This window comes from Camelus dromedarius, chromosome 7 (assembly GCF_036321535.1).
Source record: "Camelus dromedarius isolate mCamDro1 chromosome 7, mCamDro1.pat, whole genome shotgun sequence".
NCBI classification, from domain to species: domain Eukaryota; kingdom Metazoa; phylum Chordata; class Mammalia; order Artiodactyla; family Camelidae; genus Camelus; species Camelus dromedarius.
This window is the reverse complement of record NC_087442.1, coordinates 83,982,724-83,998,561: the sequence shown is the minus strand read 5'-3', so window position 1 is coordinate 83,998,561 and position 15,838 is coordinate 83,982,724. Positions and strand designations below refer to the sequence as shown.

Genomic DNA, 15,838 nt, shown 5'->3' with positions numbered 1-15,838 from the left:
TTCACAGAAGCAAACAGAATAACAAATGATAAATACCCACTGCCAAAGTATTCAACTATACCTTCCCTTTTTTCAATCTAGTTTGAGTAAAGCAAATCACAGAAGTCATATTATTTCACCTATAAATAGCTCAGGATATATGACTGTCAGATCAGAACTTGACAAAACACAATATTACACCCGACATTATTAATTAATTAATTATTAATAATTAATTATAATCCTTCATTATAATTTATATCCAGTCCTACATTTCTAAGGTACTTCATAATCTTTTTTTTTTAAGAATACAAATAAAGTAGGTCAATGTAAAAATATTTAACTTTGTTCAGGTTGAAATCACGGCCACCTGTGGTGCGACCTATGCCCCAACAGCAGTACAAGCAGCAGAAACCGGGACCTGAACAGGGTTGAGGGCCAAAGGTGACTTCCCACAACTGTGTCTTCCCAACAACGGCGGTGATCCTCATCTGAATCAACTGTTTTCACAAAAATGCACACAATCCTACCCAAGCGTACACCTAACTTTCTTACAGAAAGGAATTACAATCTGACAGAATAGTATCAAAATGCATGGAACTCGGGTCTGTCTTGTAAGGAGGCAGCCTTATTCTCCAAACCCCAAACCAGGACTTGTGGCCTGAAAGGTACCAGTCACTCTAGGGACACTCAGGCAAGAGAGTGACCTCCATGGTCATTCCTACTCCTGGGGTCTCATGCCTCTAACAGCCAGTGGACGTCTCTGTTCACACACTCATCCCCTAGACCTACCCATTTCCCCACTATTCCCACATCCCCGTCACCCAGCACCTTCCGTGGGACATCACTGGCTCAAGTCACCCTCATCACATGTGCCAGGGTAGCCTGAGAAAGGACAGGGCTGTACCTGTGCACTTTATATGAAATCCACTCTGGTCTACTGGTTCTCTGGCAGCTCCATGACTCCTGTCCTGAGGAAACAGGCCACGTTAGAACAAGCCTGAATAACTGCTCAACAGAACACCAAGACAAGCATCTGAAGATCTGAAAAGCCTACCGATCCACATTTTTAAAGGTTTAAATCTGCATTTTGGGGGAGCTAACTTGGAAAGAGAATTTAAACGTCCAGAAGATACTTTCATAAAACTGGTAAGTCATTATGCACTGCTTTCGCTTGAATTTGTGTACAAGTTTTAAAATAGGTATCTCTGGATGATTTACCATAATGAGAACAGCATATTGAGTTGGAGGTGACCTCACATTGAATGGAGGAGCAGAGCAGGAAGGTTCTGCTGGCCTGTGATTGGCTGAGAGCAATAGGTAAAGTGTGCTAAGTCGTGGCCTGGATAGGAATCCATGCCCCAGAGCTGCCTAGCCTGCCAGTGGGAAAATGAGCTAGGGCAGTGGCAGAATACAGAGAAAACATAAAACTCCTGGCTTAAGCAACTGATTACCTCCTCTAATACAAACAATGAAATGTATTAACCTTCTCTAGGCCTAAATCTTTCCACTGCCACCCCCCACCCATAAAAGTCTTGAGTTTTACTTGTTTTTCATTTATATTCCAAAAGCTCGAGGATGTCTTACCACTTCTCTCTCTAATACCGCTGAATGTTCAGATGTTTCAATGAAAGCCTGTAGAAGGCTCTAGAAGAAATTCAGTCATTCTCATGCTTCCCCGTCACAGGCTAGCCCTCAACTTGAAAGGAGTAACTCTCCGTAGGAGGCACTGTTTGGACTGATTATGGAAGATACTGTGTAGCTAGGTTTGGCCCCTTGCTAGGTGTGAGTTAGCTAATCTATAGAACTCTGGCAGCCAAGAGCACTGGTGACAGGCCATCTCCTTTAAGGGTCCTGATCCACCTGACTATGATGACAGGGAAGGACGGAGCTTTAGTAGAAACATGAAACTCAGCTTTCCCCCTTTTTGGTGGGCAGCATCCCGTTGTGGTCTCACGCTTGCAGGCTAAATCACTTTCTCCAGCTGTTTTCCAGACTTAAACCATCTTTGTAGGCAACCGCACCTGATACTGCACTTAAATGAGACATGCATATTAATAACATAATAAAACAACCAGTAAAGAAAGGAGAGAAGCACTACACAGCCCCCTGGAGACCACCTGGTTACATTTCATTTCAAATACCTCTTTAAAACGGGGCACCCTGTAATGAGTAACCACCAACTGAAAGACACAGCTGACTCAAAGAGCAGAAGATAACAGGATTTATCAAGGTCTCTCTTAAACTTGTGCATTAAAAGTGCACACACATTTATTTAAACGAAAAACAGGTAAGACACTTAGACGATAAACCTTGTATTTGAAAAAAGATACATTTCACTGAAGCCCATTTTCCATTTTAATGATAGCTTATCTCACATGGTTATTTGTCTCCTTAAAATGTTGGGTTTCTTTATCAATTTCTGTAGCCTGTAATTAAAGCCACATTTTTTTAAACTACATAGACTAAGGAGCCTCTTGAACTACGTCCTAAATCCAACTGCCAAATGTAATGTCACTGAAATCACTCAGCTTGTATTAGGTGGAGCAAAACTCAACCTGCACGGGCTGCACCTGGAAGCACAGTTTTTGCTTTTACTTGATGGCCCCAAATTGAAGTCAACTAAGCAGCAAATGTTTCTGCCTTAACCTTACTTACACCCCATTTTCTCTAAGGTACCAACCCTGGAAAACTTTCTGGCCCATAACCCGGGCCAGCTCCTCTGCGGTCCCTGGTCACTGACCCTCAGGGAAGGCCATGTGGAGAGCCTGGGTTTGGGGGGAGTCACTGACCGGAAGGGGCGGAAAGGCGTGGCTCCTTCCTCCCCCGGGCGCCCAGCCGGCAAAGGACCACCTAACCCCATTGTCCAGGGGCTCGCCTCCTACTCCATCCTCAGAGACCGACTCCCGCAACGCTGTCCCGGGCCTGACCGTGCGCCGTCCACCCCGGGGCCCCGGTCTGCCCGCCACTCTCTCCTCCAACTGTGTGCGCCGCCAGGCCTCCCCACGCCGGACTTCCCACCCCCGGCCTCCCCACCCCGACCCCCACTTCGGACCTCTCCTTGCCGGGCCTCCCCACGCCGGACTCCCGCCCAGGACCTCCCCACGCCTGGCCTCCCCACACTGGAGTCCACACGCCAGACTCCCGCCCTGGACCTCCCAAATCAGAACGCCCCTCGGCGGACCTCCCCAAGTAGACTTTCCCACGCCCCGCACCGGCTGACCAACGGGTAGCCCCGAGGGACCCTCCCTTGTCCCCCCAAGCTCCAGCCCCACCGCCTTCCCCCTGCCTCGGTCAGGGGTCCAGCCTGCCCCCGCCCTCGTGAGGACGCACCCCGCGCGCTCACCTTCTTGCCCTTCTTGCCTTCCTCCTCCATGTCGCCGCGAGCGGCCCCCGCGGCCAGGCCCGCCCCGGGAGCCCCGCGCCGCCCGCGGCTGCTACATGCTCGCACGGGCCCCGCGGCCGCCGCCGCTCCAGCGCCGCCCGCCTGGCCGCAGTCTCCGCCCGCGGCCGCCAGGGGCCGTCCGCGCCCAGCACCCCGCACCCCGCACCCCGCACTTCCGGGCCGAGGGCGCGGCCCCGCCCCCGCGAGCACGCCCCGCCCCGCATGCGCACGCCCCCTCAGCCCACACGCCCCGCCCCCAAGCCTTCTGAGAGGACGAGAACGCGCCTACCCTGCCCGCCCCTTCAGGGCCTCGGGAGCGCGTCTGTAGCACCCCTTTCCCGCCCCACGCCCTTCAGGGAGGGCCGAAACACGCCTGCCCCGCCTCCAGCCCGCCCCCTGCCCCAGAACCGCGGGAGTGGGTCCAGCTTTTCAATTCTGCCGCCATCTTTAGGGCAGCCAACTTCCCAGCCTGCTTCGCGCTCAGAGAGACGGAGCTCAGGCCGACAGGAGACGGAGGGCGGGGCCGGAGGGAGAGGTGGGCCCTGTGGGGAAGGTGGGGATGGGAAGAGGAGGGGGGTGTGGGGCTTTCAGAGGGGGTCCTGTGGGAAGGGAGGGCGGGGCTGGCTAGAAGGGGCGTGGCGGTCGGTGGGGGCGGGGCTGTGGACGGGAGGTGCCGGTGGGAGGAGGTGGGCGGGGCCTGCGGGAAGGTGTAGGCGGGAAGGCGAAGGCGGGGGTGGCGGGGGTGGCGGGGGTTGCAGGGAAAGGGGGCACGACATCTCCCTTTTCTGCTTTTGCTCTTCTTTTCTGCAGCTAGTCTTTTTCTAAGACTTCCTCTGTTCCAATGTCAGCCTTCCTTAGACCAACACGTCATGAAAATCTAAATTCAACAGCGAGCATATCCGGACCCTATCAGAATAAAACGTAGAACCTTAACAGTCACCTAGAAATAACTGCCACCTTTTGCAGATGAGGTCCCAAGGAGTGGTTTGCCCAAATTTGAGTCAGCAGTAGCAGGCCACTACTTTGCCAATAAACTTAAGCTGCCAGTAAGAACCTTATAGCACAGCTTAAGGAATGTAAACGGACACCAAACAAATATTCATCTCAATGGATTTTTTTTTTAGAGTATTGTATCCTGTACTGATCAATGTGTTGTCTCTCAGCTCTATGTTCACTCATTTCTCATAGATGTGAGCAGTCCTCCTTTGCCAGATGGCCCAGAGTAAAGCTTTGCCTGTAAAAACTTCTGGGAGGCAGTGCAGGAGGAAGGGGCTTTGCTGCCCGGTTCCTTTCTTGGCAGGCACCTGCAGACAAACGCCTCTGAAGCGCTCACCTCCCCATCTTAAGGGTTACTTCTCCGACTCTGGGCTCTCCGAAACACCCGGCAGAACACAGCAGCCAATAGATTCCTCCAGCACCAGAATTGGGAAGTTTTATATCAGAGTGCTTTGGCAAGACACTTCCCCACGAACAGCTTTCCCTGCACTCTAGAGGGTGGACTTGCAGCGCGTTCTGCCAGGACTGCGCTGCCATTTGTCGAGCTGTAGCTACTCTCCCTCCAGCAAGTCTGGACCTCAGTCCTGGGAGGGGGATGGGTTCTTCCCTGGAGGCTTTATCTCGGCCCTCAGAATAGTAGCTGCTCCTTCTATCTACTATTCTTGTGTTCTTCAGAGTTCTCTTCACTTTTAATAGCCAATCCCTTGTAACCCTAATCCTCTGTTATACTTAATAATTCTTTATATTAAACCTTCCCTGCACTGTGTTTCTGTCCCCTGATTGGCTCCTATCACATACAGATACCAAGGAAATAATTGGTTTCTAGCACTCCCCAAAGGCATTAGGTATTCCAGTCCCTTTGGCATGTAAAGCATAGGTGTGGGAAATGACTTTTCAATCTACCTCCTGCAACAATATTGCTGGCCACATTCACAGACAAATGTAGTGCATGAGATACCTATTCTCCCACCATTCACACAACAGAGGCCAGACAGTGAAGGTCTTACATTCACGTACCTTTCCATACTTATTCTGTAATGCTATACATGATGCTACTGAAACTTCCCTTAGCCTGTGTTTAAGGGGGAAAAAATCGCTCTACTCCTGTATTTCTCCTTTGCTCTCACACTTCCACCACACGCACACTTCTGACACCAGATGTGTGAGCACTTAGCCCACACCAAGCAATTCTTCGACACCAGCTGTATGTCCTACACTTTAACTCAACCCTGACAATATCTCCTGGAGACAGCACCAGATGCCACCCGTTAAGGGCTCAGTCCCACAAGACTGTCCTGCCCCCCCTGCTTCAGATGCCAATCGAAAGTCCAGGTTGTTCCCTGTGCCTGTGACCAATCAGCTATAAACTGAAGGTTCCCATGACCCCCTCCTCCAGTTCAATTAATTTGCTAGAATGGCTCACAGAACTCAGGAAGACAGTTTACTTACTGTTTATGAGTTTATTATCAAAGAATATGATAAAGGGCACAGATAAACACCCAGAGAAAAGAGATGCCTAGGGCAATGTATATGGGAAGACCCCTTCCTGCAGAGCTTCCTTGCTCTCTTCTGACCACACCACTCTCCCAGCACCTCCATGTGTTCACCGATCCAGATCTCTGGACCCCATTCTATTGGAATTTTATGGAGGCTTCGTCATGTGGGCACGACCAGTTATGAACTCCAGTTCCTCTCTGGAGGTGGGGGAGCTGAAAATTCCAGGTTCCGAATCATGGTCTTTCTGGTGACCAGCTTCCATCCGGGAACCATCCAGGAGCCCACCCAGAGCCGCCTCATTAGAACAAAGACATTCCTTTCACCCAGGAAATTTCAAGGGATGTGGGAGCTCTGTACCAGGAACCAGGGGCGAAGACCAATATATGTATTCTCTATTATTTCATGACCCGACCCTACGCTGACTCTCCTCAGGCTGCTCCTACCCATTGGACTGCCTTTGCCTCATCACCCCATACCCAAGTCCAGGCTTCAAGTAAAGTTCTGCCTACTAATAATCAAATAGTGATAATTTGGAAATAGAAGAAGACCAACTAAATGAGAACTGGCAAAGGCTCTTTGTTGAGAACTGGCTATAGTGGGAGTCGGCCACCATCACTTGCATTTGGCAGAGACCCAAAGGCAAGTAGAGGAGTGGGGGTTTCCTAGTAAAAAAGTAGGGGTTGTGGGCCTGGGGAAGTTAGAGGTGAGTTAACTAGAAGTGGGGTGTCCCATGTGATTGGTTGGGGGAGTGTGTATGGCTTTCTCTGGTTGGTCCTAATTTAGAAGTGGGAACAAATTAGGGAAGCTGTCAGTTATTAACCAAGCTCTGGCCATTTGGCTTGTTTGGATTGATACAGAGGTTATTGTTTGGCTTCCTGGATTGTCACTAGGGACAGCAGTCTGACTTCCCCTAAGTCTGACTTACAGCAGCCAGCTTCCTGGGCTGGCTACTGTAGAGAAGGGGTTGGTTCCCTGGGCTGGTTGCTGCTGGTTGTGGGTCAGAATTCTATTTTTATGAATGGTCAGGCCATTATCCCTTTGTATATGCAGTCTTTCATTACAGATATAAGGCCAGCTACAACAGTAACAGAAAATAGTATTTCTCCCAAGGTCACACAGCTCGGCTGTAAAGTGTCCTAACAGCCTCCTTTTTTTTTTTTTTTTTTTTTTTGCCTGATTACTGCTTTGTTACCAGTAACTTCTTTAGCCTGATCTGTGGCCCCACCTCATGAACAAAAATGACTGAGGCCCAATTATTTAACCATCTGCAGTAAATGGAAGCAACAATCTAAAGCTGATCCTCACTTCCCCCTCCCGTCCTCAGAATTATTTAGTGCAATCCCAAATATTACAAAACCCCATTTCTGCTCTCATAATGAGAAGCAGCCCAGAACCCACTGGGGTGCTCCCTTGTTACAGCAGGTGAATGAAACAAGCTTTGCTGGATGCCTGGTTTCTCTGTATCGCTTCTTTCACTAAATCTTTGGATGCAGTTTTTTCCTTCTGCAGCCCCCAGAGCACTTTATTCATGTATCTCTGATGCTAGAGTTAACCACGTTAGGACATTTCTTGTACTAGACTGTAAGCTCCTTTAAAGATAAGGACTCGGGAGTTGGGGTTCCACTTTGTATCTGAGTTCTAATGAGAGAAATGATGCACACTTCAGACTGAGATGGAAAGGTGCTGCCATTACGTGGACACAGCTAGCAGATAACTAACTAGATGTCTCTGAGTTGTTCTTGGACATATGCCATGCAACACTTCATACCACACTGTGCACATGATAAATCCAATGTTGACTTAATTGGTGAAGAAAAGAATTTCTTTAGAGTTGATTCGAGTGAATTGTCAATGATTTATAATATCCCATTTTTATAAGGATTTATAATATCGTTATATACTTTTATAAGGATTTATAACATTCAGTTTCCAGGCTTGCAAATGATAAAAGACCAAACCAATGCTAAGTCATAATGACCCCTCCAAAGTAGAGCCACCCTGTGGACCCCCAGTGAAAGAAACCTTGTCAGCCCTGCTTTGATACCTCCTTGCCCCTTTCTATATATTCTTTCAGAGCCAAATTGCTACTTTTCTTTCCAGGCATACATTCTAATTGGCTTGGAAGAATAATGGGAGTTACTCTTTTGAGATGTGATTTTGGAGAAAGTTCTTTTCAATATTCTGATAAGTAGTTAAGAAGACAAGTCTCTCTCTTTGTGCCAGTCTCATGCAGCCTCCTAGTATAATGCAATTGAGCTTTGATTATGTGATTTTTAATCATATAATCACATGCTGCTGCTGCTGCTGCCTGGTAAGGATGAAAAGAAGAATGAATATTGATTTGATGGCTACTTTCCCTTCAGGTTCTGAACCATACAACTGCATTTACTATAGGTCTTTAATAAGTTTTAACATATGATGGGGTTAGTTCTCCAACGTTATTCTTGTCAAATATTCTAGCAACGCTAGTTCATTGATTTCTTCCATGAGAACTTTAGAATCAACTTGACTAGTTAAAAAAAACATATTGATACTATCACTGGGATCACATTACATTTACAGGAAGAACCGACCTATTTATGGTGTTAATTTTCCTGGTCAAACATACAGGCATTTCCATTTGTTCAAGTTTTCCTAAATCTGGGTATGTATGAAAGATATTTGCACTATTCCCTGTATTTTTATGTTTGAAATATTTGATACCTGAAAATGTAACCTGAATTAAATGTAATTTTAAAATAGTTGATCAAGAAAATAATTTCTCATTCACAGGACTAAGACATCTTATTTTATTATGAGGTAGCAGTCAGATGAGTTTTGGCATCCTTTCTTCTTACTTGGATAAGTATCCACAGAGCTTATTCCCCTCTCTAGTGATTTGTTGGTTAGCATTTCAAAAAAAAAAAAAAAAAAAAAAAGCCTTTCTCTCTTTCAGCCCTTGGAGAGCCCACTTTTTTTGGTCACACATAGATACCTACACCCTCAAGCCCACACTCTGATCCTCCATAACCATTTACCTTCCTGGTTCTCTTTGATTATCTCATGGCAGAGGGACAGAATGGAGAAAGCAGTGAACTTTAAGCTAAAACAACCTGTATCAAGCCCTTAGCCCTCTGAGATCTTGAGCAAGCCACTTAATCTCTTTCGGTGGATGTTAGGTTCCATGTTAGCAATCTGGAAGCAATGTTCCTGCCTTACTTGTCTGAGGAAATTTAACAAAACAATGAGATTTGTATACTATAAATCGCTTTAATGTATTTAAGAATTGCTCTATATAAAAGATGAATTTCAAGTACTGCTCTGCTTTTCTGTACTTACAGAACCAAGTTCTTGCCTTCCTAGTCTGATATTCAAAACCCTTGAATGTGTAGTTTTTATCCATCTCTCCTTATGGAGAAGACTCTACAATCCTGTTAATACTTAAGTGGATCTCCAACAAGCCACACCCTTTCTAATCTCAGTACCTTCCAAAGTGCTTTTCTCACCCAGTGTGGGAGAAATATAAATAATACTAAAATTCCCTCCCAACTCAGAAAACCTCTGGGAGAAGAAAACAATTTTTTTTTATCGTGTAAGCACTAAACCATAATGTGCATCACAGTTGAGCGACTAAAGGGATGCAAAGACGAAAGGAAACTCCGCTCTTCTACATAGCTAAGTTCACATAACCCGTAGGTTGCGCAATTTGGAGTCAGGCGACAAGTGGGCCCTTAACCTCAGGCATCTCCCAAGGGAGATCGGGGTTTCTCTCCCTTGACAGTAACATTTCAGAAAGAGGGTTCCCAGGCCCTTGGGAAACATTCCTGAGTTATGAGACTAGCCGTAGGCTTATTTAGCCATTAGGAATTTACATTTATTTGGAAGGGCAGAGAATGCAATTCTGAAAGTCAAGGGGGTGTCTTCCCTATTTTCAACAGGAAGGACCCAGCGGCCTTCCGCCTGCCCGGGCCTGCCGGCGCCCAGCTCCCGGCTTGGCTCCCGTCCTCCTGTTCCTTTCCAGGGCCCGCTTCCTCGCCTTCCGGGGTACCCTATCCAAGCCCAGGGGTAGCAGGGACGCCCTGCTTCCACTTCTTTACCGGACTTCCGCTCCCGTCCTCACGGGGCGCAACCGAGCGGCACAACTACCTCGCTTCAAGCCTCCCCTCGGCCCCTCCCGCATGACGTCATTTGCCGGGGCCGCGAGTCACGTGACGCTGCGTGCGTCTGCCGGCAGGCGGCGTGATGACGCGAGCGCGGGGCGTGCTCGGCAGTAGGCATGGCTGGCGGCTATGGTGAGGTCTCTCCTAGGTGTTGTCGTCGTCATCCGGGGCCATCGAGGGTCCTAGGCCGTGCCTGCCGCCTGCTGAAGCCAGGTGAAGGTCGTAGGGCCTCGGGGTCCTGCTGGGGTGCGAGGTGCCGGGTGTCCGGCCCAATGGGAGTGGGCGCGCCGCCCGCAAATGTCCCACGCGTGGCCCCTTCGGTCGAGTAGGGCGCGATTAGGGGCCCTTGGCCTGAGCCGTTCCATTCTGCGGTTGGAGGGGACTCGGGACCATGGCTCTAACCGAGCTTCTGAGGGTCCGGTTCGTAGTATACGTGTGGCCTTGGCGGGCAGCGCTAGGCGGGATGGGGTCGTGGGTATGGCCTCCCAAGGGGCGAGAACTAGGAGGGAGACTCAAGGCCTGGCTTGAGCTGACCGCGTCTTTCCTCCAGGTGGACCACCCTCGACTCCTCCGCAGCAGATCCTCTGTAAGATGCACTGGTAAGTGACGCTACCTGGGCCCCAGCTCACCACTCCCAGAACTGGGCCTGCTGTTCTTCTCCACCATTATTTCACGGGGAAAATCCTTTCCGAATCTATTTTTGTGTCTTGGCCTTCAGTTCCGAACTATTTTCTGAACTGTAGCCTACATACTAAGAACGCGATGGAAGAAAGGGCGATTTTGTGTAATGATAATGACGATAAGGATATTTCTGTGGTCTTGTAATTTTAGGAAGTTCTGCTCTGGAATTATAAGGAGTAAAGTAAATTCTTAACCCTCTTCACTACTTGATAAGGCCGCCTCCAAGGCCCTTTCCCTCATTCCCTAGGCCCTTTGGAACGGATTGCTGTTCGTAGTCCATCCCTTCCTACTGTCTGTGAGTTACCTGTGTCCATGGGCTCCCGTAAGAAACTCAAGTAGGCCTAATTCAACCCCACGATCTCTTCTCCCAGCTTCCGACCTCGGGGCTGGTGCTCAGTAGGCGTACTTTACGGACTTAGAGGAGCGTGACCTGCAAGCCTCCAGCGTGCTTGGGTCTGTGGTGACCCTGTGCATTCCTACAGTGCTTGCAAGAAAATTTTGAAACGGTTTGAGGCCTTGCCCTGCTTCATCCAGAGCAAGGTTATAGAAATTTCAGACAATTGCTTGCTCCCTTCCGTGGTGTGCTTGGCAGTGTACAGGTCTGTACTGTCTGATGTGGTGACCACTTGATTCACATGGTTAAATTTAGAATTGAGTTTTTCGTTCACACTAACCACAGTTTAGATGCTCAATAGCCACATTTGGCAAGTGGAGACTTTATTTGACTGTGCAGGTTATAGAACACTGGTAATTTTGCAGAAGTTGTTTTGGACTTTGAGTGTTTGCTGTGTTACAAGATTGTTGGAAATTTTATTTTATAATATCCTTTAAAGCTTTATAGAAGTTGAAATTGGAGTTCAGAGGGAGTGGTAAAGGTGGAGGTGGACCAGCAGCAGGGAATAAAGAATAGAAAGGAATGATGAGTCCTGCCAAGAGGGGCTGACTATACAGAATATTTACAGATAGCAGGTAAGCCAATGAGAACTGGAGGCTAAGTTCTGTAGCAAGGCTGAGTACCCCAGGAGCTGGTGGAGGGTGCGTTGATAAAGGAAGACCTCGTGGGAGAAGAGGGTACTGATTTGGTTGAACTCTTGTTTTGTGCCACACTTAATTCTTAACCCACTTTAAATCTTTGAGGACTACTGAAAGGCACTCTTAGGTCCAGTACAGATGAGAGAGGTCCATTCAGAATCATGTGAGCAGGGTTGCCAGCCAGTGACTTGTAGGCTGGGGTCAGGTGTGAGGCCTCTCCAGCCCTGCAGCCTGCGCTCTCTTCCAGAATGCTAGACCAGGAGGGAGGAATGGAATCTAGAAGCAGGTGGGAAGTTTGGGTCAGAGGGGAATGGGCCTTGCCTTTGTGTAAGGGCTGTTGGGTGCAGTCAGGGATATGCTGGGACGGAGAGAGCGGCCAGCATGGTCATTGGAGGTCAGCGCAGCTCCTGTGCTCCTGATTTCTGTGTCACACCGCACATTATCCCTTGAAGGTTGGGGCTTCTAGCAGAATTGAATCTCTTCAGTCCAAGTGCAGATGCTAAACACACCAGCCTCCTGGGGCTGTCGTCAGGAGACACTTTTGTGAGTCTCCTGTTTCTGCAGTCCTAGGAGCAAGGCGCCGTCTGCCCTTTGCCCCAGGCGTTCTTTTCAGAGACCTTCGAATAGCAGACAGCTTTGGGAAATACGAGGTAGAACCGCAGAGCAGAGCGCAGGCTTGCCCGCTGTCTGCTGTAGACTTGGTTTTCCCTGTACTGTCCTGTAGTGCTGCCCGGAGCGGGTGCCTTCTGGCTCCCCTTGTGTCACCCTGTAGGAGTTGGGGCCGGTGGGAAACACTGTTGCTTTGCTGCTGCTGTTGTGAATAATCAGCTGTTTTTTGCCACATGTCTCCTATAGCATCCATGTGGCTGACGGGCTACCATGTCACCTTTCCCGGTTCCTGACAGGCGTGGCTTCCGCAGCAGACTATGCTCTGTGTTCCTGCCCCAGTACATGACAGGTGTTTCAGCAGCAGAAATCTCAGGATGTCTGAGCTAGAAGAGACCTGAGAGAGAATCCCTTCAGTGGCTGACAAGTTGTTCATGGGATCTGCAGTGGTAAGTAGGCAGGAAGAGTCTGGCCTAGCAAATCTCTTCACTACACTTCCGTTTTATATGTTCATTTTCCATAAGCACAAAGCCATCAGCTTATTCTTACCTTCCATATTGTAAGTCAGTGACTGAGTCCCAGAAAGGTTAATTGCCTTCAAGTTCATGAGACTATTTTGTGGATAGATGGTTGTCTAGTGTCTAGACTTGTGGGGTCCTGGTTCTTTGGCACGGCAGTTTGATTGCCTTTGTGGTTTTGGATTCAACCCACAGCCCTTTCCCTGAGAATCTCCTAGGTCAGTAGTGTGTCAGCCTGGCTGTTGGTAAGTCTGTCAGAGAGGCCACTTAGCTCACAGTGGAGTGAGGAGTGTGCACCCAGGTTCCATTCTGTTTATTGCCCCTCGGTAGCACTTGGGAACTGTAACAGTCCCTGGCTGTATCCTTACGTCACTTAGTTTTCACAGCACGCCTCCTGATTGTTTCTAATTTCCTTGTTTCTGCAGCTGAGGAAGTGGAAGCTGATGTTGTGACCTGCCCATGTTGGCACACCTGGTGACCGTGCAGCAGAACTTGAACCCAGGCCTTTGCGCTTCAGTTCTCTGAGCAGGTTTGAATCCTCACTTGCTCCCCTGCCAGGACGAGTCAGGAATTTCTGATTCTTGGCCCAGGCTAAGGTGCGGGTGGCTCAGGGCCAGGTGTGCACGTCTGACTGACATTCTCTGACCTCAGGTTTGGTGCCATGCATGCCGTCTGCTTCCAGAATAAGGATCCTCGCTGTACTTCAGGACTCAGGCCCCTCTGGCATCTGAATGAGAATATATGGTTACTTTTAATATTTAATAAAATGGCTTTAAATGTATAATTCAGTCCAGCCTGTTTCTTTTTTCCATATGTTAGATACAAAAGGGGGGAAGACCCTTCCCTTCAAGGAATTTCAGCCAAGTTTTAGGGAGCCTGAGGATGTCTCCCATTCTTACTGCTTTGTAAACTGCAGAGTGGGTGCTTGACCTTGAGATCCTGGGGTGGGTTCCATTGGCTTGATGGACTTCTGTGCCTCTTGTCCCCCTCACCAGTGTGGGTTAGACTTGGGTACGCACCATAGTATTGAGACCAAAGTGTGGATTGATACCTTTAGGATGAGTGATGCACCCTCAGTCTATTTCATTTGATAAATAACTGCTCATAATTCAGTGAGTGAGTTTAGCTGATTTAGCTTAATGTCAGCAGGCCAGCCAAGGCTAACTGAGCCAGAAAAGATTCAGTGAACCACTTTTTTTTCCTCATCTAAATGGCAGAGATCACTTTAAAAAAATTTTATTGAGTTACAGTCGATTTACAATGTTGAGTCAATTTCTGGTGTAGAGCACAATTTTTCAGTCATACATGAATATACATTCATTCACATTCTTTTTCACCGTGAGCTACCACAAGATCTTGTATGTTTCCCCGTGCTATACAGTATACACTTATTTATCTATTCTCTATATAGCTGTCAGTATTGACAAATTTCAAACTCCTAGTCTATCCCTTCCCACCCTCCCCCCCCCCCCCCCCGGCAACCACAAGTTTGTATTCTATGTCTGAGTCTGTTTCTGTTTTATATTTAAGTTCGTCTTTTTTTTTAGCTTCCACATATGAGTGATATCATACGGTATTTTTCTTTCTCTTTCTGGCTTACTTCTCAGTGAGCCACTCTTACGTTCAGTTTCTTACTGACATAGTTAATGGAAAAGTACCCAAAGGGACCCACACTCTGAGTCACCACAGCTATAAAATTACCCTGAGGGGGCAGGGGCAAAAAGCCTCACAGCTCAGAACCGGATACTGGGGAAAACCTGACAGCCCCCCGGCAGATGAGCATGAGAGGTGGCCTCAGAGCAGCTCCTCACAGGCACTTCAGGATGAGCCATGTGGCCCTCGTGGGTCCATGCCCCTCCAGGCCACCTTGGTGGACCCCTTCCCTGCAACTAACCCAACAATGTATGCCCTGAGATGAAGCAAAAATAGATTTTAAAAGCAAACCCTAAAATGGTACAGTTATGGTAGGAGAGCTAAGAAGGGCTGGGGACCTGCCCCAAAGGTCGGTGGCATGAGCAAGGGGAGCCAGTGGGGGAGGCCACTGCAGGGACCGGGAAAGGGAGGCATCTTGAAATCAGCCTAGATGAGATAATGAGAGTGAAACTGCTACCCTCAGCCCCCAGGGGCTCCTCCCTGCTGTCCCGCCCTCATCCACCCGCTCCACCAGTCACTGCCCCAACTTGTCAGACCGTTCCCTGGGGAAGCTGCAAAGAAGGCCGCCATTTGTCCTGCCTGAGACAAGGCAGAGAACCGACCTGGGCACAGAGGTCCAGCCAGACCCAGGAAGGGGAAGGACTTTCGATGTGACGTCATCAGCCTCATGTGATACAGGAGGCAACGGGTGCAATGCTTTGTGCAAGCTGTCAGGGGCAAGAGCAGTCCTGATTGCAGTTAGGTTCAAGGTCACACAGCAGCAGGGTCCAAAGCCAAGCCTGGCAAGCTCCATCCGTGGGCCAATCCCCAACCTAAGAATGTCTTGACTTTTTTTTTTTTTAAATTTTGGGGGAGAGGGGTAGGTAATTAGGTTCTTGATTTTAGTTAGGTTTAATCCCCAGCACCTCATGCATGCTAAGCAGGCGCTCTACCACTGAGCTATAGCCTCCCCTCTTGACATCCTTACTTGAAAAAAAAATAAATAACCCAAAGAAAACTATCTAGTGATGTGAAAATTTTACCAGGTTCAAGTTTCACTGGAACAGCCATGTTGGTGCTTTCAGGTCTTAATTTAATGCAGACCCGTGCCAAGAGGTTGGGAGATTGGGGAAGTGAAACTTTGGGACCTGGCTTGGTGAGAACTCCCTGGGCTGTCCAGACCTTTGGTTGGGAAAACCCTTCAAAAGCACCAGCCCAAGGGGCAGAGGGTGTGGAGGGAAGATGAAACTTGACCAGAATTTGCCTAAGAGAAGCCCCAGGCCCGGTGCGGAGTGGACCCAAAACCCGGACCTGATGGGAGGGTCCCCTCAGAACAAAAGTGAGTGCCTGAGTTTTAACAGGCATTTGAACAA

General features: G+C 48.6%; 1 protein-coding gene, 1 long non-coding RNA gene and 1 other non-coding gene across 6 annotated transcripts in view; 2 read left to right on the top strand and 1 right to left on the bottom strand.

Moving 5' to 3' along the window:
* CCM2 (CCM2 scaffold protein) overlaps nucleotides 1–3,473 on the bottom strand; it is a 56,006-nt gene extending 52,533 nt beyond the window's left edge. The window contains exon 1 of one of the 4 annotated variants that reach the window (XM_031454573.2): nucleotides 3,326–3,473. In XM_031454573.2, the coding sequence (XP_031310433.2) occupies nucleotides 3,326–3,355 (30 nt within the window). In that variant the 5' untranslated portion in view covers nucleotides 3,356–3,473. Of the gene's footprint in view, nucleotides 1–886; nucleotides 1,204–3,325 lie in introns of those variants that run through there. The other 3 variants (XM_031454576.2, XM_031454574.2, XM_031454575.2) reach the window with 3 other exon arrangements.
* Nucleotides 3,474–10,056: 6,583 nt separating this feature from the next.
* Nucleotides 10,057–13,617, top strand: LOC105095712 (uncharacterized). The gene is made up of 5 exons (XR_837770.3): nucleotides 10,057–10,209; nucleotides 10,547–10,595; nucleotides 12,565–12,764; nucleotides 13,259–13,362; nucleotides 13,485–13,617. It is a non-coding gene; the product is annotated as an uncharacterized LOC105095712 (long non-coding RNA).
* Nucleotides 11,108–11,239, top strand: LOC116154181 (small nucleolar RNA SNORA9). The gene has a single exon (XR_004138061.1). It is a non-coding gene; the product is annotated as a small nucleolar RNA SNORA9 (small nucleolar RNA).
* Nucleotides 13,618–15,838: the final 2,221 nt, after the last annotated feature.